Source organism: Paramisgurnus dabryanus, chromosome 12 (assembly GCF_030506205.2).
Source record: "Paramisgurnus dabryanus chromosome 12, PD_genome_1.1, whole genome shotgun sequence".
Classification (NCBI taxonomy): Eukaryota; Metazoa; Chordata; class Actinopteri; order Cypriniformes; family Cobitidae; genus Paramisgurnus; species Paramisgurnus dabryanus.
This window is the reverse complement of record NC_133348.1, coordinates 11,078,303-11,102,650: the sequence shown is the minus strand read 5'-3', so window position 1 is coordinate 11,102,650 and position 24,348 is coordinate 11,078,303. Positions and strand designations below refer to the sequence as shown.

The window sequence follows — 24,348 nt, the reverse complement described above, 5'->3', positions numbered from 1 at the left end:
AACACAAATGTACCGAACCCAATGTCGACCCCTTTTCAGCACTAATTGTGTGCACATGTGCATTTGTGTGTGTGTGTGTGTGTGTGTGCGTTTGTGTGTACTCACCTCTCCAGTCTCTGCATTGTAAGAGCGAGGGTTTTATTGAGTTCCTCTATGATGCGACTCGGTGGATGTAGAGACAAAGGTATGGTTGCGTAGTGTTGCATGTGTGAGTGTGTAAGTGTGTGTGCGTGCGGGTGCGACGGCAGACATTTGAGAGGAAATGAAGGTGCAGGATCACAGATCAAGACTTTCTTTGGAGGAAGAGGTGGCGACAGTCTAGCAAAGGTTTCTACAAAGAACAAGAGAAACAACATCAATTCCCATTTTGTTTGGTTTCATGAGAATTTTCCTTCTTCTCTCCGACCCGTTCAATAAACATGCTACTGTATCGTCCAGCTTTGTTGTAAATGTGGGCAGATATGTAAAAGTGCACGTGGTTGTGATGTCATGAACAAGTTGCTTTCGTACTTTAGGTCTGATTCCTCGTTTGAGCTCACCTGTCAGGTGGTTGTGAATTCTGCTGTATGGCTTTGGCGGTAAGGCAGGTGGCTGTTTGAGTGACGCTGGTCTCACGTGTGTGATGTCAGCGCTGTCGCTTGCCAGCGGCACAGGTTTGACAGAGGGTGGGGCTTGAGATGGCTTTGAGGGGAGATCTGTGAGACACGACAAACTTTCGCCAGATGACTGCGCTTCTGAAAAGGAAACTTCATAAAAACAAAGACAATGTCAGACATACTGGACCTCTTTCTACTTTAATTTATCTGGATCTTATTATGTACTATAGGTCATTTACATACAAAAACTGAACTGATAACAAACTGTGATAAAGCCGTTTTGTATGCGTCCTGTTTAAAAAGTGATAGACTGATATATTGCAGTGGCTGACATATGGGCTGCTATTTTTATTTTTGTTATTTTTAGTTTTGGTACACCATTTTCTGCAAGCATGTGAAAAAATAGGTCATTGAAACTAGGGCTGTGCAAAAATATCGATACAGCTAACTATCGTGATAATTTTTCCACGATAGTGTATCGGTATTTTAATCTCTACTATCGGTATTTTAAAACCCCATCAAATCCCTCTGTGTGCATCAAATGTCTTCCTCCGGTGCTGCTGTAGTTGTCACTGTCCAGTTGTCTGTCATATACGGCCATTCGACCGAATGTCTCAGAAGTTAGCGGGAGTGCGGAAATGGCAGAAAATAAAAAAAAAAACCTGCAGCTTTCAAAGCCGACATGTGGAAGTTGTAAAAAAAAAGAAAAAAAAGTCAGCTCTATTTTTTTACATTTTTGATAAAAAATAAAAAGTATTGCAATGTATAGCAACGCGCAGCGTACTGTATCGTATCGCGATACATTGTACCACGTATCGTGATACGTATCGTATTGTGAAGCCCTTGCCAATACCCAGCCCTAATTGAAACTAGCTCCCCTTGTGATGTCAGAAGGGGATCTTATTATAATAATACCGCCCCTTAACCTGCACTATCCAATGACATCACTGCCATTTCGTGCAGAGAGAGAAAATAATTGACAGCATAATAAAGTTTCAATTTTAACAAACCACCATTATGGCGATCAGTGTTTACATTATCAGATCATTTGCATTTTAAAGGACACAACCAAAACGGCACATTTTTGCTAACACCTACAAAGTGTCAATTTTAACATGTTATAATAAATGATTTATATGGTAGTTTGAGCTAAAACTTTACATACACACTGTGGGGACACCAAAGATTTATTTGACATCTTAAAAAAAGCCATTAAAAAATAATCGGAAAAAAAAAGGTTGCACCTGTGAGGTTGTTCTCTGGAGACTCTGAAACCGGACTCATGATGGTCTGTCTGTCCAGATCCACAGCACACACATGTCCAGATTCTCCACTCAACTCCTCTATAGAGAGAGAGAGAGAGAGAGAAAGAGAGAGAGAGAGAGAGAGAGAGACTTACTTACATTACAACATTGTGTGTATGAGTGTGTGTGTGTATGCTAACATGTGTGGGTGATTTTATGCTAAATGTTGCAATTTAGAAAACCTTTGAGATTTACAGCTATTACATTTAGCAGTATTTTAGTTTTTTATAGATTTCAAAACTGTAATTATTTTAACACTTTTGTTTGCCAGGCTGTCTAGCAGGATTTCAAGGTTTTGTAAAGATTTAACAAAACATTTTAAATGCACTAAAAGCCTGAAAGATTCATGTCAACCTGTATGGAATTATTAAATATTCTTATGAACAAAGATGTAAAATCAGGAGAAGACACTGAAAATAAAAATAAACTCAAAGGCAAAAATGTAACATGGATTTTATATAAACTGCGTTCTGTTTTTAAGCAACTTTTTAGCAAATCAAGATTTATTCATTTCCTGACAGAGTTTTCATTCACGCTTTCAGAGTTTGCATTTATGATTCACAAGTTTACGTTTGCCATTCTGGCACAATCCTCTTGCGTGGACGGGACTTAACCATGCTTTACTCTCACTGGCTAATGAGATTTGGATTGGCAGCTCTTTGGTCAGGAAGTTTAGACTTCAGTGGATTTTGCAGAGCGATGTGGATGAAGATGTCTGTATAGTTTTAGTGTTTGTGTAACGTATGTAGTTAGGTTATTAATTAGTAATTGATATTTGAGGTTTGGGTAGTCTTTTACATTCTAGTGTAGGGCTGCATATCGATTAATTGCGACTAATCGTTTGCAAAAAAGTTGTTGTTTACACCATTTATGTGTGTACTGTGTATAATAATTTTGTATTTATAAATACACACATGTGCATGAATATATGTAAGAAATATTTATTTGTGTATATACATTTTTATATTAAATGATGTAAACTAAAAATTTAATTTGGCAAATGATTAGTCGTGATTAATTGTTATGCAGCCCTTTGATGGACTCCATCTTGATTTGCTAAAAAGAACGCAAATTATTTATAGTCAATATAAAAAAAATAGTTTAATTTTCAGAGGGTTTTTCTTTGCTCTGATTTTATATCTTTGTTCGTTTATTGAAAGTTTGAATTTATTTTTATTAGCACAAAAATAATCCTATAAACCTGTACTCAAAAATTCTCTTTGATGATTTAGAAACATGTTCTGAACAAAATCTAAAGACAAAATCTAATATACAATTTTATTATATTATTATTCCTAAATAATTAAATCACAGTAACTGTGTTAATGGAGGATTAATAACATTTTTAGTTAAACTGATAAAGAGTCAATCAATACACCTTTAAACATGTGACAACAAACATGATTTTTCGGTAAAAATTACTAGCATTATTAATAGTTATATAAATTACTACAATATAAAGTTTTTAGTGAAATTGCTTAGATTTGGTTTATAACATCTACCACAGTTTACCTTTCTCAAACACTTCTTTCAACACTCCTCTCTTTATGAGCTCTTCTCTGCTCTGACGGGTCGACATCTTCCTCTCTAGCACTACAGACATAACACACATAAGACAGGAAAACAATTCAAGATGCAGACACATGTACAGTATTTTACAGCATGCGTGATTACAGAGTGTCAACCTTCCGATCTCTCTAATGAAAACAATACGGAAGTGAGTTAAACAGCAATTCATCGACTGACCGCTAAAGGTGGGCTCCAAAAGAAAATAATATGTTTATAGCCTGGTACAAAGAGTGTTTTTGCTCTATACAGCTAATTTTGCCCTTCATGACAACTGTAAGGGGGGTACATTTTTTTGTAACTCATTAGTTAAAATTTTATTAAGCCTTAAAGTTCTGCATAATTAAGGGTGTTGTCACTTGAGTGACGGGTGAACTGCCACTTCTGTCACTACCGTCATGCTACGGGCGTGGTTTTAGAAACCAGTCACCTCAGCTTCACCCACGTCCCGCTCTTTACCTATCTGCGAGTGATGCACGGTGACGCGCGGCCAAGATGGCCTACTTTAAGCTTCAAAAAAGCTCTTCACAAACCTATAGGTGACAACACGGACACAACGTCCATATTTTTTACAGTCTATGGTGATTACCAGCAGACGTCTGTTTGAAATTGTCACTCTTTTTCTTTCTCCATTTCCACGGTTTAAAGAGTCGCCCCAGACTGGCCAGTTTACTCCGTCTGCGGATCGGAGGCGTGCGAGTCCCTGGAACCAAAGAATCTGAGCGCATCGCTGCCAAACGCTCAGCACCTTCTGCTGAAAGAAAGAAAGAAGAAAGGAAAGAAAGAATGAAGTAAAAACGGAAAGAAAGAATGAACAAAGGAAGGAAGAAAGCAAGAAACAAAGAAAGGAAAAAGGAAAAAAGGAAAGAAAGAAAGAAGGAAAAAATGAAAGAATTAAGGAAAGAAGGAAAAAGGACAGAAGAAAAGAAGAAAGGAAGGAAGGAAGGAAAGAAAGAAAGAATAAAGAAAAAAGGAAAGATTAAAAGAAGGAAAGAAAGAATGAAGAAAAGAATAAAGAGAAAAGAAAGGAAGAAAAGAAGAAAGGAAGGAACAAAAGAAACAATCAAAAAGAAGGTAAGAACGAAAGAAGGAAATAATTAAAGAAGGAAAAAGGGAATAAAGGAAAGAAAGAATGAATGAAAAAAGGATGAAAGTAGAAAGAAGGAAGGAAAGGAGGAAGGAAGGAAAAAGAAACAAAGAAAAAAGGAAAGAAAGAATGAAAATTAAAGAATTAAGGAAAGAATGAGAGAAAAAAGGAGAAAGTGAAGGAAAAAAAGGAAATAATGAAAGAAGGAAAGAAAGAATGAAGGAAAGCGGAAAGAATGAATGAAAAAAGAAAGAAAAAGGGAAGGAGAAAATTAAAGAAGGAAAGAAAAAATTAAGGAAAGAATGAAAGAAAAAAGGGAAAAAGTAAAGGAAAGAACGAAATAATGAAAGAAGGAAAGACAGAATGAAGAAAAAATAAAGGAAAGAAGGGATTTAAGAATTAAAGAAAAAGGAAAGAGTAAAGGAAAGAACAAAATAATGAAAGAAGGAAAGACAGAATGAAGAAAAAATAAAGGAAAGAAGGGATTAAAGAATTAAAGAAAAAGGAAGAAAAATAAAGGAAAGAAGGGATTAAAGAATTAAAGAAAAAGGAACGAACGAATGAATGAATGAATGAAAAAAGAAGGAAGATTCACAAAAAGAAAGATGGAAAGAAAGAGAGAAAGAAAGAAGGAAGGAAAAAAGAAGGAAAGAATGAAAAAAGGAAAGAGTGAAGGAAAGAATAAAGGAAAAAAACGAAAGAAGAATTAAAGAATGAAGGACAGAAAGAGAGAAAGAGAAAACTTTTAGCAAATCATGTAAAACATAAGATCTTAATCATTAAAGTTTAAATCATTATCAGAATGTATTTAAAGGAATCTTAGTGAGTCACAAATGAAACAGCAGAGCAGACAAATATCTTTCAAATCAAATCACTGGAAAAAACTTTCAATAATCTCCAGAAATGACTAAAACACACATTACACTTCAAACCCCTTTTCCATACAGTCTCACGTCACTTTAAAGGTTTCAGACTTTTTTCCATTTATTAAATGAGATGAAATAAAGCAGACGCATCTATGAACTTATTCAATCAAAGTTTTACAAAAAACACAATCTGCTGACTTGTACATTCTTGTGTCATCTTGTAATGAACTGTAGTCGCTTCTGATTAAAGTGTTTCCAAATGCATAAATATAAAATGTTAAATGCTCTCAAACACTTCATATCATCATGATCTTTTGTCCAAAAAGATGAAAACAGTCCAAAACAGAAATATTTACTCTATAATAATCAACAAAAATATTGCAGAAACATAAACAAGTAAATAACATCAATGCAAAAGGTTTTAATACATGACTGTAGTTGCAGTTAAGGTGAAATAATCTTTACAAACCATTTTACTTCTGTAATGTGACACTGTGAGTGTTTGAGTTTAACAGGATATTAAAGGGAAACGTTCTTTACATGTATGTTAAAAGATACTAAGACATAATTGAGTTATTTTTGGAATAACATGCACTGATAATTCATAATCTATTTTTATTCACGCTCATTCTTGTTCGGCTGTTGCTTGAAGAAAAATCACAATTGGCCTTGAATAATCACAACTGCTGCATCTCTAGTCCAAATGTTATGTGAAAATATAAATAGCACAATTTAAAGGACAAACAAACAGATGACGGGATACAGCAGTTGTAAATGTTTGGTCTAAACAGACGCACTGAATGTTTTTTCGTTATGTACTACAACAACAGACTGACTGTCAGAGAAAGAGTAAAAATAGTCCGAGTTCATTACAAACAGGTCAGCAGGTAATGGAAAGAGCCATGCTTATTTTCCAGCAAAGCTTTAGTGCTGACGGAGGTTGAACATTAGATCAGATCCTTTACTAAACCTTTACACCGACAAATAACTACACTTATACTGTGCCTGTGCTATGATCTGATTTATAAGTGGATTGTTGATAATATGTTGGTAATAAATTGAAGATAAATAGAGTGACCTATATATATATATATATGATTATATATAAATAGCAGAGGCCATTCTGTGCACTCAAATTTCATTTAAAGGTGCCGTAGAATGTAAAACTTTATTTATCTAGACGAATGATAAGAGTTCTGTATATGGTAATGACATATCGTAAGCCTCAAACACCATTGTTTTCTCCTTCTTATGTAAACCTTGTGCATGCAAAAGAATGCTGAAAAACAGACCAATCACAACATAACAGCAATTGTGATGTCACAGTCCAGACGTACGCCTCAGCATTAAATTACAAATTAAATTATGTTCAATGTTTTTACAAAGTTGTGACTGCTGAATAAGCGTTATATGCTAATTAATGCTATATGCTAGTTAATGCTATATGCTAACATTTAGGCTGAAGTTCTACACTGTAAAAAATACTTTGCTCCCTTAAAATTTTTTGTTAAATCAACTCAGATTTACAAGTCATGTCAACTTACTATTATTTATCTTGACAAGAGATGAGTTGTTACAACTTACAAAATTAAGTTGACTTTTTTCAACTATATTTTATAAGTTAAAACAACTCACCTGTAGCTATAACAACTCATCTGTAGTCAAGACAAATAATAGTAAGTTGAAATGACTTGTAAATCCGAGTTGATTCAACAAAAATTTTTTAAGGCAGCATAGTATTTTTTAAAGTATACTATTGAAGTTACAAGTACATTTGGCAGGTCAATACTGAAAAAAACCCCACAAACTTACCACTCAGAAACGTCCATTAACAATCTCCAAACAATTAATTATTCTTCAAAAATAAATGATGGTAAGCACACAGCTGATAGTAAGAAAAACAAATACGATGGAATTCAATGGGTACCGTCAAGTTTGTGCTCACCATCATTTATCAAAATATCTTCTTTATCATTTAATCACAATACTTCCATAATATTTGTTTTCCCACTAAGTCAATGGTTACAATCATTTATCTTCTTAGTGTTCATCAAAATAAAAAAGCTCATACAGGTTAACATCACCTTGAGAACGAGTAAATGATGACAGAATTTTAATTGTTGGGTGTCCTATCCCTTTAACAAATACAACCTTATTGTAAAGTGTTACAAATAAACAGAAAATAAATAACAAACTATGAAATGAACGTGTAACTTGAATTGATACCTGCAATGTAAATATTGGACAGAACACACCGCTGGGTGGAAATTAACCCAGTTCTGGGTAGGGGTGGACGATATACCGGTATGAAAGTGATTACTGGTATTGTGTTGCTTGATGATACGGATTTAGCAATCCCATTGATACCGTTACATACACATTAGTGCTGGGCGGTAATTCGATAACGATAATTTTACCGATATAAACTTTTTCGATAAAACGATAAGGACAGTTCGATAAGTGATCGATAATGTTTACGCACTGTCCGTAATGTTGCGCGAGCACTTCCGGATGCGGCACGCGCTCTTGGTTTACAATCACAGTGACCGTTAGACTTGAAGGAGTGGAAGATGAGGCAAGTTACTCATTTATTAGTAGAGACCTATGATTTTCGTGATGCGGATAACGCGGACGGAATCACGGAATCCAAATGCGCGGAAACATTTTCTTGTGTGTAATGTTGGACACGCAAACAGGGTTCGTCAAACACAGCAGACACAGGTGCGTGCAGTATACTGTACTTTCATTCAGCGTCCGCCTTGCGCACGCACACGTCCGCACAGCTTTAAAAGTATATTTACTGGATATTCACAAATTCAAGAAACTGAGGAAAAGCAGCAGATCCACCACTGCAGTGAATATAGTGTTTGCGTATGTGCGCTCCCACAGCAACGTGACACTCTTGACATCCATTTATCAGCGAGTTATAGCTCGTATATGTATAACACACGCGTGATCACTGAACTAAGTTTTCTTTCTTGTTTAAGTGAACATAAACAGCCGTTACTCAGTATATTGAAACGTAAAGCAGTCTGTCTTGGGTCTTAAAGTGACAGTAGTCTGCTGCTTTTGTGTCAGAAATGTGTTGATTTCATAACAAATAGATTTACATTTAATACAGATGCATTAAAACAAGATTTTAGTATTTGTATGTGTCATGTTCTGAATAAAAAGTAGTTTAAAACCATTATTAACTGTCTGGTTTTTACAATTTTCATTCAGGAGCAAAAATCCGCCTTTAAATTTGACAGGAGTAAAGATTTTTTATTTATCATGATAATTATCGATATCGACTGATATGGAAAACATTTTCTCGATAATTTTTTTTGTCATATCGCCCAGCCCTAATACACATTGTTCAATTTGGTCCTCTTTGCAACTTCTAACACTAACAGGGTTTATACCTTTACAAAACCAATGCCATCCATCTCTTGTCACCGCTCTGAGTCCGTATAGAGTAACTGAGTGCAAATTAAACAATTGATGTGTCGTGCAAATTAGAGATAAAACCCAGTCAAGGCTGTATTTAGTTTCTTTTTCGTGGGCGCCCTGTGTCGACCCCCTGCAAAATGCCACCCTGAGCCCATGTTAGAAAATAATTTATATGATTAGAAATAAGTGTATCTTTGTAGTAATTTTGCAGTGTGTGAATATGATGTTAAACTGGACTTAAAGGAAAATCCAGAAGGAAAAATGTTATTAGACCAGTCTAATTCCTGTCTGGGAAACCGCCTCACAATATTTAAATCCGACAGTGTTTTCTAGATATATAAGGTAAAAAAAATACATATTCTGCCAGTCATTTAACTAAGGTTTACTTCAATGTGATTCCAAACTGTTTTTCCCATATGGCAATATACTGCAATACCGATATACCGGCTGGAGAGTTGAAAATACCTTGAAATGAATTTGAGCTCATATCATCCAATGCTGGATTGTTTTAAAGGGGCCGTGGCATGAAAATCTGACTTTTCCATGTTTAAGTGCTATGATTGGGTCCCCAGTGCTTCTATCAACCTAGAAAATGTGAAAAAGATCAACCCAGTAACTTAGTTTTGGTAAACCATTCTCTACAAGCACATGAAAAAATAGGTCGTTGAAATTTTGTTCTCCTTATGATGTCATAAGGAGCTCTTATTATAATAATACCCCCCTTTAATCTGTACTATCCAATAACAGCACTGCCGTTTAGTGCAGAGAAAAAGAAGGAGAGAGAAAATCATTGAAAGCACAATTGTGTTTCAATTGCAACAACCCAGCATTATTGTGATCAGCGTTTGCACATCAGCTCATTTGCATTTTAAAGGACACACCCAAAATGGCACATTTTTGCACACACCTACAAAGTGGCAATTTTAACATGCTATAATAAATTATCTATATGGTATTTTGAGCTTAAATTTCACATATGTGCTCTGGGGACACCAAAGATTTATTTTACATCTTAAAAAAGTCTTGTGCCATGGCCCCTTTAACCCAACTGCTGGGTTTTAACCCATGCTTGCACAACAGTCAATTTTAACCCAGCATGTGTTCCGTCTAATATTTTCCCAGCATGGGTTAAAAATAACCCAGACTTTTTTATAGTGTGAATAAATGAAATAATGCTTGTTGGTTTGGCTAATGAGGCCTACAATGATTTAGGGATATAGGCTACTAAAGTGAACTGTTCTGTATTTTAAGGCCTATTATGGTTTAATGTTTTCATTGGTTATTAAATGCATATTTTGTTTAATAAATAGATTGTCATTGAATTACGTTCGCAAGCATCTGTAATAATAATGTTGATTTTAGAGCATCATTGGTAAATCACTCACCGTCCCGGATCTCATTCCCGCGGCTGCAGTTACTGCAGATGTGCTTGATATGGCCGGAGATTACAAACGGAGTGTTGTTGTTACCGGGGGCGGCCGGTTGCCGCAGTTTCACCAAGTTAAAGGCTCTCCGTTTGCGCGGTTTCTCTGCGGATGATGACGATAACGACGATGAAGGTGAGCCGTCCTCCCGCAACCGAGATGTGATCCAGGTCCCGTGCGCTCCCGTGAATGCGGGACCCGCCATGGGCGCAGCGGCCGCGGATCCGTGTCTATCTGTCACACCCCGGGATGGTACGGATATCGAACGGAAGAGCGCGTTCATGAGCCTTACCGACCATCCCGAGACGCGCGAACTGGGTTGATTTTCCCGTGCCGAGCGCGAGACCACCGACGCCACGCGCAAAAATCGCTTGGCCCACCTGAGTGTGTATAACACACCAGCTGATGTAAGCTACTTTCCTCCTTCGGTACTGTCGTTAATATATCACGCCGTTAATATCCCCCGTTCACGGTAATAATTCATCAGCATCCCTCGATATTTAATCGCGAATTAACCCGAAATAAGAACACACGAAGGGCGGCGCAGATTTGTTTATCATACACGAGCAGATGCGCCTCTCGGTAGCATCACTTCAAATTCATCAACGTGACGCAATGCCGCGTCAAAATACGCGGACCGGAATCCGCCGTTAACGGGAACGAGTATACAAACTCTACTAAAGCGAAGACTTATGATGAATATAGCGTGACGTTGCGAAAGGCTTGGCTCATGAATATTAATTACGTACCGTCTGTGAGGCTCGCCCTGTAGACAGAACTGGTTGGCAGTTGTTGAATAATTAAAACATTGGCTCGTGAATATTAAGGATGTAACGTGACGTCCGGCCTATTTGATTGGCTGACTGTCGTAAGTGGGTTAAGGAATGGCTTATGAATATTAATCTGGTTACGTCCTTTACGCCGAGCTTCGCCATAGTACAACACGTTTATTCACTGGACATTCAGTCCGTTAAAAGAATCCAGACCGGATCTACCGAGAGACCGCGTCTACGTCACTGTATTTCGAATAGTGTCGCACCGGCAGAGGCTGCGGCTATTCAAACCCAGGCAAAAGTATTAAAATAAAATAAATGACGGTAATATTTTTCCACTGAGAGAGACTGTGTGTCTAACCTTCTTTGAAAACCGTTTGTAATATTGTCCATAATTAATTCTGTATATGATTAACATACAGTATGATGCTGTCTTTGCAGTTTTTTTAACAATGTAGTATTGTTAAAACAGGCAAATTTTCAGGTAAAAAAAAATCTAAGGGAAAAAATGGGCCTGTTTTCATACCTTAGTAAGGTGTTATCACTTTAATATACACCAAATATTTACATATGGCTCTCAATAGTATGATTTGGAGTAAAATAATTGATTTGTTGTCAATAATTAGGAGAAAAAGTCTAACATTTTGTAATGACAAATTTACTGAAATCACTAAAATTATGTTCTTTGATCAAAATTTTGTTTTGTCACAATTTATGAATACTCTCAAACTAGGCATAATTTTTACTTTACTTAAGATAATATTTTTTTTTTCTGTTGATTTTAGATGTTTATTCACTGCAAAAAATGACTTTCTTACTAATATCTAAAAATTCTTAAATCAAGATGTATTTTCTTCATGAGCAAAATGACCTAAGAAAATAAGTCTAGTTTTTAGACAAAAAAATACAATTTAAGTGAAGCAAAAAGCATAAATTAAGTGTTTAAGAACAAGAAAACTTATTTTTAGATTTTTTTTTCTCACCCCATTGGCAGATATTTTTGCTTGTTTTAAGTTTAAATTTACTTAAACTGTATTTTGTCTATAAACTAGACTTATTTTCTTGGGTCATTTTGCTCATCAAGAAAAAGCATCTTAATTTAAGAATTTTTAGATATTTCTACTAAAAACAAGACAAAAATACTAAGTAAGAAAGTCATTTTTTTATTTGTTCATTGTGTAACATCTAACTATTTACCTACACTGCACAAAATTTTTTTTAAGAAAAAAAATTCTTAGTATTTTTGTCTATCTAAAAATTCTTAAATTAAGATGCTTTTTCTTGATGAGCAAAACACCCCAAGAAAATAAGTCTAGTTTTTAGACCAAAAATATCAAATTTAAGTGATTTTGTTCATAAAACAAGCAAAAAAATCTTTTAAGCAAAATTTTCTTGAATATTTCTTGAATTTAGCATTTAAGAAAAATGTTCAAGATTTTTTGCTTGTTTTATGCACAAAATCACTTAAATGTGATATTTTTGGTCTAAAAACTAAACTTATTTTCTTGGGTCGTTTTGCTCATCAAAAAAAAGCATCTTAATTTAAGATTTTTTATAGTTTTACTGAAAACAAGACTAAAATACTAAAAAAAGTTTTCTTGAAAATCTTTTTTTGCAGTGTAATAAACACCTTACAGAAAAACCACATTCATACACGTGCATAATTACATGTGATCTATGAAATGAATTTTGAAACATTCCCTTAAAATTGCCTTGTACTTTTCTTTGTTTTCCCCTGTAAAGCTGCTTTGTAACAATGAACAATTGTGAAAAGCGCTACATTAAAACATTGAACTGAATTAAATTCTCATGTGAAACCCATGTGGTGACACACTGTCCATATGATTCAAATGAAAATTATCAAGTTTTTATGTTTTTGCACATATAATATTCATGACTTTTTAGGTTTATTATGAAAATGATTTTTTTCATGCTTTTTTGTAAAGGAACACTGCACAAGATAAGTATATTAAATTACAGTAAATTACAGTATTTGCCCCGCAAATTATTTGTCTGGTTAATGAAAGCCAGTGTCAAACCCCTCTTGATATCATACTGATATTTCAGGACCATAAAACTGTATCTGGACCCTCATACCTGAACTCACTCCTATAGGTTTATATTCTCTCCTGCCATCAGAAAATGAACGACACCTCATTGTTCCCTCACACATCACAATTTTTAACATTTACCTAAACTCTCTTCGTTTCTGGATGATTGAGCTGTCAGCTTACACCCTACTGGCTGTGAATGCTTTAAAAACAACCAAAGATATCTTCTGCATACACCTAACTTATAACTAATGTTCAACAAATGTCTTTATGCTGTCAACTGATAGCTTTATTACTATTCCTTCTTGTAAACTTATTGGCTTCATTTGTGTGCAATGTGAAATGAAATGTGTACGGCCATCATTATGATCCAAATAGCTGTGCAAGACTGTCAGAAATGCAGAATGAGTGTTGGCACAAAGACAAACTGTTTAATCCATGTTGTTATGCAACGCTAGCCCCTTTAAACACACACACACATGCGAGTGTTAATACCATCTGACATTCACACACGATTCAGTGATTAGCTCACCTCTGACTGTTACACAAACACGTGTACACAAACACACAGATGTTGTGTGGAGTGAAATCGGACAGAAGCCGCAGGCTTGTCAACGTCTGTATGAAATCCTCAGTCACACTGTTGTGTCTGGCCTCAGCAAAACACTCGCAAACCATATTGATTCATGAGCTCATTCAACCGCAAGAACACCACCACGGTAAAACTGAGTACAATACCTCATCACTGAAGAACGCTGAGCAGGTGATATTTCATATGATATCTAATACAACCACTAGACATCTTGTCAAATCATTTCTTACATTTGTTTAAGCATTGCTGTGATCTTATTACATTGACACTATTATTATATGTTGGATTGACAAAGCAAGTTATGTTTTCCTTCTTAACCTAAGACCAAAATGTACATTTGTAAATGCGCTACATTAAACATGAGGGTGAGTAAATAAAATGATAGTTTACTCCAAAATGAAAATGTTGTCATTATTTACTCACCCTCATGTTGTTTGAACCCCTACTGTCTTTCTTTGTTCATCATAACCCAGTTTTTTTTTCAGTGCACATTGAACTGTTGTTTAGACAGTTTTAGGATGGGGTGGTCACCATCCACTCGCATAGTTACCAGAAAACCCCCAAACAACAGTTTAAATAAAATGTGTTTGAGTTTAAATAAAACACATTGGGGGTTCAAGCCATAGATATGTATAACTACATACATCATTAGCAGCTGTTTTAATCAGGGCGTTATGTGTAAGTCGTCCACCATATTGGAATGGTCCTAGGCAGTATGAAAGCCAGTGTTGCCAAGTTGGTGGTTTTCCTTTAGAATCTGACATTAATGTTTTTTTCTCGCAGATTTAATGTGGAAGGATTTTGTTCACCTGCTGTAAATATTAAGATAATATTATTTTATTTATGAAAGTAAAAATTTGGTATTTGGGAAAAGGTACATGGGATAGACTTGATTTTTACAAATCTGGCAACCCTGCCAAGCCCGAGAGCAAGCAAGCTGACCGTGCGCCAACAACCGTAGCCTATATTTATCAAATGTTATGTGCTGCTGTGTAGACCCAAACATTTGAACTGCTTACACAATACAAAAAGACGAAAGTGTTACCGAACACCGCATTAAAAAGTTACTGTATTTAAAAAAAATGTAATACTAAGTTAGTACAAGATTCTCAACCAAACTACCAAAGGCTAAATAGTGAAAAGCTGTGAGTGGTCGAATGTCGTATCTAGTTATACATATCTATGATTCAAACAACATGAGGGTTAGTAAATAATGATAACACAGTTGACTGCACTCACTGACTTCCATAGTAGGAAAAACAAATACAATGGAAGTCAATGGGTACCCATAACTATGTGTTTACCATCATTTATCAAAATATCTTCTTTTGTGTTCTTCAGAATAAAAAACTCATACAGGTTTAGAACAACATGAAAGTGAGTAACTGATGACAGAAGTTTCATTTATGGGCGAACTATCCCTTTAAATATTCGAAATTATTTTAAGTAACAGTTTCAATGCTAAACATTCTATCAATCTAAGTGAATGAGATATTTTCAAACAAAAATTTTCACACAAAAACGCACTACCAACCCAGACAGCAGACGACTCCGTGTGGGATCTGCACCGGATCCACACCAGAGCTGCTGACTTGTCTTTGGAGAGGATCCGACCCGGAGTCGTCTGTTGTCTGGGAAGAGAGCTAAAGTTATTAACAACACAAAGTTTAAATGGATTTTGTATACATTCATGGTGATTTAAGTGTAGATGTTTAGGTTTAGATGTTTAAAACAAACCCTAATGAAGAGAATGTTTGAGAAACATCAATACAGTTCTGTTGCTTTAAAATATTGTCAAATCTCAAACTGTAGTGTATCATATCATCAGTGATATCACTTACCAAACAGTTGTGTGAACGGACATACAGATTTCAGAAAATCATTGGCAGTGTGAATGAACCAAAAATCAAACAATCCCGGACAAATCCCAGATACATTTTCCGTGTATTTTCCATAATGTCTGTGTGAAAAGTGATGTGAACAAACCCTTCACCCTAACTGTGGGTTCACACCAAACGCGAGTTCAACGATTTCTGGGAGTAGATTACATGCAAAGTCAATGCAAAGAAGCAATCAGACGCATCCTCGTGTGGGGCGATGCGTATGACGCGTTATGGGTGGCGCGTTTGCCGCGAAAACACGTGCTATTCGCCTGAAAATATTCAACTTGAGCAAAAAATTCGCATGACACGAAGTTAAATCCCACGAGTAATCTAGTGCGAGTAAAGGGCTCGTTATAGTTGTGCGTATAGTTGTGCGTAGCCGCGATGGCGTAGGACCCGCGTCGGTTTTCATTTATACTTTTGCGTCGTTGTCCGCGTCAACGTGCAAACACACGCGCAAACCACTGGTTGGCAGTATCCACCCGTGTAACCACAGTAGCAGCGCGACCGTCAAAGAAGCAGCCTGGCAAGTTAACCCACAAACGAAGAAGAAACAGCAACTTGTTGTGTATGATTTGAAAAGTCCAGCAATGATGGAAGTAAATAAACAGCGACTTTTGTTGCAGTTTGAGTGAAATCACTCCTCAACTTGGCTCATCTTTGTTTTCACCGTTGCAAACGAAAATACCTATGACGCAGTTTTTTACCTGACGGGAGGGGTTCTGCTGGACCAATCACAGCGCTTGCGGTCCGCGTAGAACTGACGCGCTGTTGAAATTTTTGTGAGGTGTGCGTCAGGCTACGCAGAGCTATGCATAGGCTACGGATTGACTATAAATCGGGCTTTACATGCGAATGGTGCATCTTGTGCATTTACGAGTTTGATGCGAATCTGCGTCTGACAACCGAGTCGAAAAATTTGACATTTGGTGTCAATTCGTTAACCAATCAGGAGCCGGGATAAAGTGCCTGTAGTTGGTGTCCTGGAGGGTGATCCTTGCTCCAACGTGGGGCAACAGGTCATCAAATTAGGCACGAGACAGGCGGAAGTATTGCTGAAAGCTGTCATCCAGGCGCAGCTCCTGGAGCAAATGATGAAACTTGCCACACTGGGAACACCTCCGGAGGGTCTGGTGGACCAGAGTACGGCGACGCTGACACCTACGCCACTGTTCTGCTCTCGAGAACAAATACAAAGCGGTAACTCTCTCGATGAATGCTCGATTAACATCAGCCATCTTGCAAACAGACAACCGCCTAGCACTTGCCCCTCCCACAAGAAGCGGATTTCGCCTCGGACGCGTATCAATTTCGCTTCAGATGCTTGCTTTTTACGCGCGTCTATTTCGCTCTAGATGCATGAATGCATTCAAAATGCATTCAAGCTGCAAACTAGATGCGGTAGACGTGAATTTGCCGCTTGGTTGGTGTAAATTCAGCAGAAGAGGTTGACTTGAGTGGTCCTAAAATCCTTCAGCTCATTGTGGACAGCCGTGACATCACTTTAATAAGTGATTTTGCATGCTTACATTGAAGGAAAGACCTGAGCCATATCTGGAGACTTGAATATCATATTTGACTTATGCTACATACACACCAAACACGGGGCATTGTGTTACTCGCTCTAAATTCAACTTCGTGCCAATTTTTAACTTTTCGAATTTTTCCCTCGAGTTGAATATTTTCAACTTGGGCAAAGACGCGTTTGAGGCGAATAGCACATGTTTTCGTGGCAAACGCACCGCCCATATCATGTCATTCGCATCGCCCCCCGCGAGGATGCATCTGATCACGTCTTTGCATTGACTTTGTATGTAATCTACTCACGCAAATCACTGCACAGCAATGGCCTTAAACATCATAGGAGTCACATAGCAACACCTTGGCAACTATTTACTACCATGCATGCATGCAGACCTCAATCATGTTGTTAAGTGAAAGTCTGATGGAAACGGTTTCAATTATTCAAGAAATCCTAAAACGGCTATTCCAACAGTACTCTATTAGCATACAATTGAATGTAAAACGCATTTTCTGCATGCAGTGGTGGGCTGTGAGATTTAAAGTGAAACAATTTAACCATCAGCACACAGAAAATAAGAAGGAAGCATGACAGGGACAGATTTTATGAGGATTAACCTTCACAAAACATTTGCATTTATGCATCTGGCAAGCACCAAAGACTTGCAGTGCATTATAAAGTTATACATTTTTGTCAGTGTGTTCAAACCCATGACCTTTTGTGCTAATTCAAAGGTCTATACACATAAAAATACATGGTGAAAATGAGCCTTGATATATTTCATAGTTAAGCTAAAACCCCCTTCATTAGGCATTCAGATCAGTTATCCAGTGGACAGATTCAATGTGCACAAACCCACGAGCTGTTATTGCGACTCCATGCGCATTTATTTGACGTCATCATCACCTTAAGCTAAAACAAAGCTAGATCATCATGACACAAACTAGAACGTGCGTAAGACTGAAATCCATCCTCACACAAAGGTATCAGAAGCAGTGCAGTACAGTATAGTGCATGAATCACATGCATTACTTTATACTTCTGTAGTCAGCAAGGCAGTGTATTAACAAAAGCTCAGATGTTCTCCCATTGTGTTTCATGAAATAAAATAAGAGTGTGAAAAAACTTTTAATTTTTCATGCAATAATGAACGTCAGTCTGCTAAATCCTCACAGGGGTCTATAGTGCCGCCACGACACATAAGATCCACAAGCCGTGTAAGATGAGCACATCTGACGTAAATGACAGAGTTTATTTAACCCATGGACTCAACACATACATCTATCAATCACAAAAGTATTACCATTATTTTAGAGAACCATGTAAATACTGTGGTTTTTTTGACACTTTACCACGGTACCATCACAGATAAAACCGGTTTTAGCATGGGTAACAGCATGTATACAGTACCAGTACCATTTTCAAGGGAACTCATGCTGCGTCACTGCAGTGACACTTTGGGGACGCCTCCAGGGGTAAGTGTGTCTGAATGTGTATATCAAATTCAACCAATGGTGAGGCTTAACGACAAAGACAGGGTGACGCGGGAGCCAGGAAGTATATCGCTATCTGAAACATTGTCAAAGACAGCGTTACAGGGACGCAGGAAGTATGGCAAGGGAGACACAGCGTCTCGTTCCCTTCTCTGGGAACAACAGTTACATCCGTAACCAGAGACGTTTTCATGGTTCAAACACAACTATGCAAAAAAGCATTTTGGTATGAATCAACATTCACATACAGAAGATTAGCACGTGTGCTTAAAAAGTCTAGAATTTCTATGATATTATCCTACACAGGGAATTATATATTATTATATCCAGAAAACTTTCAACACTTTCAATGACTTGTATCTATATGTTAATTTTCAAAAACTTCCCAGGGCCTTGAATTTTTTTCCCCAGATTCACAAACTTTCAAGGATTTCAAGGACCGGTGGGAACCCTGATTTTTGTACTACTGGAACTTTTTTTAAACAGAAAGGATTTGTGCATGTTTAAGGTTCTTGAAATCAAAGAACCGCAGGGAACCTTTATTTTCCTTTAATTTTACCTTGCAAACACTGTGGTATGTAAATATGACAATGATTCAGCAGCATTGTATTGCCAGGTTTTGGACACATTACTATCATAGATGAAAACAAATTTAAAACAGTAATAGCATGTTTTTGACATACATACTGTCAGAAATAAAAGAATAGCCTACAAAACTGTACCTTTTCTGTCACTGGGGTGGTACCCTCAAAGGTTCCCTTTATGTACCTTTATGGGTTTGATGAACCTTTTTGGGTACAATATTATACCCTAAGTAGGAAAGAGCTGGGCCAAACTGACGCAGGGTTAATTGTGACACAACTACTTCACATATTTCTACAGAGCTGAGCAATCTGTGCTTTTTTTCTTACTGTCAGAAGATCTCCAGTGAATTTGTAAAAAAAATGTGTTTTGGTTAAGATATTGAACAAAAAGTGTTTTGGAGGCATTTTTATTTATTTTTTAATTTCTGAGTTGGGTGTGTAAGTCACCAAATCCAACCTTGTATTATTTTAATCTCTGTCTTGTTACTTAAAACATAACAGCATTTTGAAACATGTCAGCGACTCCTAGTAACTGATAGCTGGGATTGAAAACATTTTTACACAGCGGGGTTAGTTGTCACACAGTTTTATAATGAAGCCTCAGGTGTACAATGATAATGAAATGAAAACAATGTAAATACTACTCATCAAAATGATAACTGTTAATACAATATCAGTGGAAATAACTCACAATTATGATGCTTTTTTGTCGTGCAGCCCTTTTAAAAAAATCTATTTTTATCCATTGCTGCAAAATACAAGGATGTTTAGATGAAGGATTGTGGATGAATGAATGTGTGGACATCCATCTATTATAGGCAGATATATAAACAATATCCACCTTTAGTACAATTTGACTGAATTATTTGTGTTTAAACTAAATTTTCTAGCAGGTGTTACAACAAACCCAAAAATTGTTTGTTACAATGTGAACACCACCTATGGGGTAACGTTTGCACTCCTGTCACTTTCTGTGTCATTGTACGATAACAGTAGATCTCACAAACAAACTTTAAGTGTTTGTTTGTAGCAGAGATGTGTGTGGTGATTGTGTAAAAAAATTATTCAGCTAACTTAAATATTTTTTGAATGATAGAGCCAAAGCCAAAAGCGCTACTTTGTGCCCCACTCTCCCTTACCCTTTTTAATGTATCAGTTAAATGTTAGGGCAACAAAACATTAAACTGTTAGGCTTATCTAAAGGTACACAATAGGTCCTTAAGGTACAGTAGTGTAACCAGAAAGGTACAACATTGTATTTTGTTTCATATACTTGTTAAGATACAAAACAGAACCTTAAGGGGTACCACCCTAGTTACAGAAAAAGGACAGTTTTGTATTTTTTTCCGACATTGCACCTATTGTTTTAAGTACTTACACTGTGCTAATCATGATACTCATTTAAATAAAACAATATTGTGGGATATACTCTTATAAATAAAGGTGCTGTACAGCAGGGGTTTTCAAACTGTGGGTCGGGACACACTTGTGGGATAAGGTGGGTCACCAAAGTCGCTTTGTTGTTGTGGTGAATGACACAACAAACAGTTTAGTCCATTTAATGACTAGTAATCATAATGGTTTTGATATGATATACCCAGTGGTGTAGGTATACTCTTAATTTATGGCCACATTTTTTTAAAGTATACCCCATGCCATCAAATAAAGAAGTGGGTACCTGCGTATACCCTGCACTACATCACTGGATATCCCATCAATTATTTTGATATTTCAATGAAACTTACATTTAAAAATGTATACTTTTCATTTAAAAATATGTTAGTGGGTCCTAGGACAGATTATACCTATTTAAGTGGGTCGCAAAATGAAAAGTTTGTGAACCACTGCTGTAAAGGGTACATTGAGTGTTATGATGGTATCAGAGATACACTGTATAGGCTACTCTATATATAAACTCTAGCGCGCGCGCACGCGCCAACTCACCTGTCCGTAGCGTGTATGACAGTCTGGTTTCGGTGAGATACGGGGTGTCGCTCTTGGACCGAGCTCTTCTGATGGGCCGCCGGTCCACATCGTCATCCTCAGGCGCTGCCGCCATCAGGACCGCGCGGGACCCCCGCTACAGCCCCCGCTAACCGAGACACGAAAGACCAGGAGGAGGGATGGAGAGACCGGCGGAGATTCCGTAAGGAAGGACGAAGACCCCTCCTTATTGCGTTAACGCATCTACAGACAGGGACTCGTAACCACAACGACGGATGCAGGAGACGCGGATGGACGGCATCCAGAACGCGTGCAGTCGTGCCGGACGCGCCGCGGCAGCTGCTGCCGTACTACGGTTACTAACCGGGATGACGTGTTCGGGATGATGAATAATCTGGCACAGATGCGGTTGGTTGGATGGACGGAATGATTTTTGCCCTTCCCTCATTCCGCGTCTGAAAGAAAGCTGGATTTCACGGCAAACGTAATATAGCGGCAGACTGATCTCAGATCATTCAGTTGGGTGCGCATTACAACATAACGTATGCGGTATATCTACCTCACTTGACCTTTTTTCTCCTACAGCTGACTCATTCTAGAAAGTCATCATCATGGATGACAGTGACACATGAGTCATTCTATGAAACGGGTGCCATTTGGGTCCGCAACATTTGATGAGATGCATAAGGCACAAAAATGTCCCAACATGTTCTTACAAAGCTTAAAGTTATTCATTCAAGGGTTCTTGTTAATATGATATATGATAAAAACACTATTCTTAAAGAATAACATACTATTTTTAATAATTTTGCATTAGTACATAGCCATTTTCACATGTCCGTGTTGACCAACATGACATTTGCATCCAAAATATCACCAAATAAGTTATGTATTTTAAAAAAAAATATATTGTTTTCATGATTATATTTGTGTCCCTTTTCACATAAGATACATTTTATTCAAAATAAACCTTATTTTTTTGTAAATATTTGATGATTTGTGTGCGTCCCTCAATTTGACTTACCACCCCGTCACACTAACTTGTTTTATCTATAAATAATGTACTGTTGCTTTAAATGAGATCACAAAGCAGAAGTGACATCATTGGAGCCTTGTTGCCACCAAGAACAAAAACAGGCAAGTACTGACATTCCTCTACATTCTTTATTTGTTGATTTTTCGTGTTAGACAGGCTCCGTCAAGCTCAAAGCAACCACCCCGTCACGCAAGATAGAGAGGGAAAACTAATTTCGATATATTTTTTTACATTATTAATGCAAATAAAATTATATTTCTGATAGAATGCATGTATGCTTGGTGAGGAACTTGACCACATGGGAGATCTGCGGCCATTTTGGGATGATATTTACCATCCCGTCACATACCACCCCGTCACAAGTTTTATTGTGACGTGGTGGTAAGGGATGTGATGGGGTGATTCTGATATAGACTAATAAATTGTTTCTGTTAACTTAACATGGTTTGTTTATTCATTCACTCACTATGTCACTCAATCACTTTGTCACTCAATCACTATGTCACTCACTCACTATGTCACTCACTCACTATGTCACTCACTCATTCACTCACTCACTCACTGTGCCACTCACTCACTCACTCACTCACTGGGTCACTCACTCACTCAATCACTATGTCACTCACTCACTATGTCACTCACTCACTATGTCACTCACTCATTCACTCACTCACTCACTCACTGTGCCACTCACTCACTCACTCACTTACTCACTCACTGTGTCACTCACTCACTGTGTCACTCACTCATTCACTCACTGTGTCACTCACTCACTCACTCACTCACTCATTCACTCACTGTGCCACTCACTCACTCACTCACTCACTGTGCCACTCACTCACTGTGTCACTCACTCACTCACTCATTCACTGTGTCACTCACTCACTCACTCACTCACTGTAATGATGCTCTAATTTTAGTTTTTCACAGCATGACCAAAGTTTCCAATGTTAATGTTTCCCCTCCCCCAGTTTTATAAAGATTAAAACAAGCATACCATATATAGATACACACTTTGTCCATACCACCTTGTCACAGTGAACCTATCTGTGACATCAGTTACCACCCCGTCACGGGGTCATTTTGTTAAAAACTTATGTAATAGAAAATAAATTTTTAATAAATTAATGTTGAATGATGTTCTTGTTGTGTGGACTAATCAAATAAATGTAAGTTTATTTGTATTTTTTAAGTGTATTCGTATGTTTTTGTACAAACAATGAGGCCATTAAAATGTCGAATTCAAATTTCAAGATTAAAAAACGAATAATAATTATTTAAATTAAATTATAGACTTTCTATTGATGGTTTCCAAGAAAGGGACATTTTACTATTAGGAAAACATTAGATTTTATAAATATATTTCTTGTTTTACTACACAGATGGCATACATATTGTCCGTGACGGGGTGGTAAAAGAAAGACTTCTGTGCCAGAATAAAACTGATAATATTATTAACAATTTTGTACCTGAGCTGGGAAAATATGTTTTTTGGGAGGATTAACAATATATTTAAAGTTGTAAGTAAAAAAAATAAAGTTTGTTCTTAATGAAAATTTGGAAAATTGCAAAGTGGAAATGGCACCCGTTTCGTAGAATGACTCACATACTGAAGCAAAAATTATTTAGCACGTGTAGGTACAAATAACAAAAATGACAACGCCTTTCCAAAAACATACAAACAACATTAATTAGATCATTTTTATTGATCTTGAGTTTGCAGGGTTTGCGGTGTATGCAGTACATGGGCGTCACACAAGGGGGCGCCATTGTGGGAAAATCACAACTGATCAAAAACGTATGACAAAAAAACCTTTATCTTGTTTTTTTTTTTTAAATAATAAATTAAGAAATGTATTTTATTATATCATGTGATTTATGCCAACTGCTTATCCTCACAATGACAGACAAAAAAATAAAAAGAATGTATTGAAATGACAATATCATTCTGAAGTTGGGTAATCAGTGATTGGTTTATAGGCTACTACATTTTCTTAATATATCTAGTATCGAAAGCCATTGATGGCTACACTGCAAAAAATGATTTTGAAGAAAAAAATTCTTATATTTTCACCTTGTTTTCAGTAAAAATATATAAAAATTCTTAAATTAAGATGCTTTTTCCTGATGAGCAAAACAACCCAAGAAAATAAGTCTAGTTTTTAGACGAAAAATATAAAATTTAAGTGATTTTG

General features: G+C 36.7%; 1 protein-coding gene across 4 annotated transcripts in view; it reads right to left on the bottom strand.

The window, feature by feature from the left end:
• phactr1 (phosphatase and actin regulator 1) overlaps window positions 1–21,741 on the bottom strand; it is a 29,326-nt gene extending 7,585 nt beyond the window's left edge. Inside the window, exons 1-6 of one of the 4 annotated variants that reach the window (XM_065256470.2) lie at window positions 21,118–21,741; window positions 4,056–4,220; window positions 3,413–3,493; window positions 1,841–1,939; window positions 540–746; window positions 106–331 (exon numbers count right to left, since the gene is read on the bottom strand). In XM_065256470.2, the coding sequence (XP_065112542.1) occupies window positions 106–331; window positions 540–746; window positions 1,841–1,939; window positions 3,413–3,493; window positions 4,056–4,220; window positions 21,118–21,232 (893 nt within the window). In that variant the 5' untranslated portion in view covers window positions 21,233–21,741. Of the gene's footprint in view, window positions 1–105; window positions 332–539; window positions 747–1,840; window positions 1,940–3,412; window positions 3,494–4,055; window positions 4,221–10,236; window positions 10,899–21,117 lie in introns of those variants that run through there. The other 3 variants (XM_065256471.2, XM_065256468.1, XM_065256469.1) reach the window with 3 other exon arrangements.
• Window positions 21,742–24,348: the final 2,607 nt, after the last annotated feature.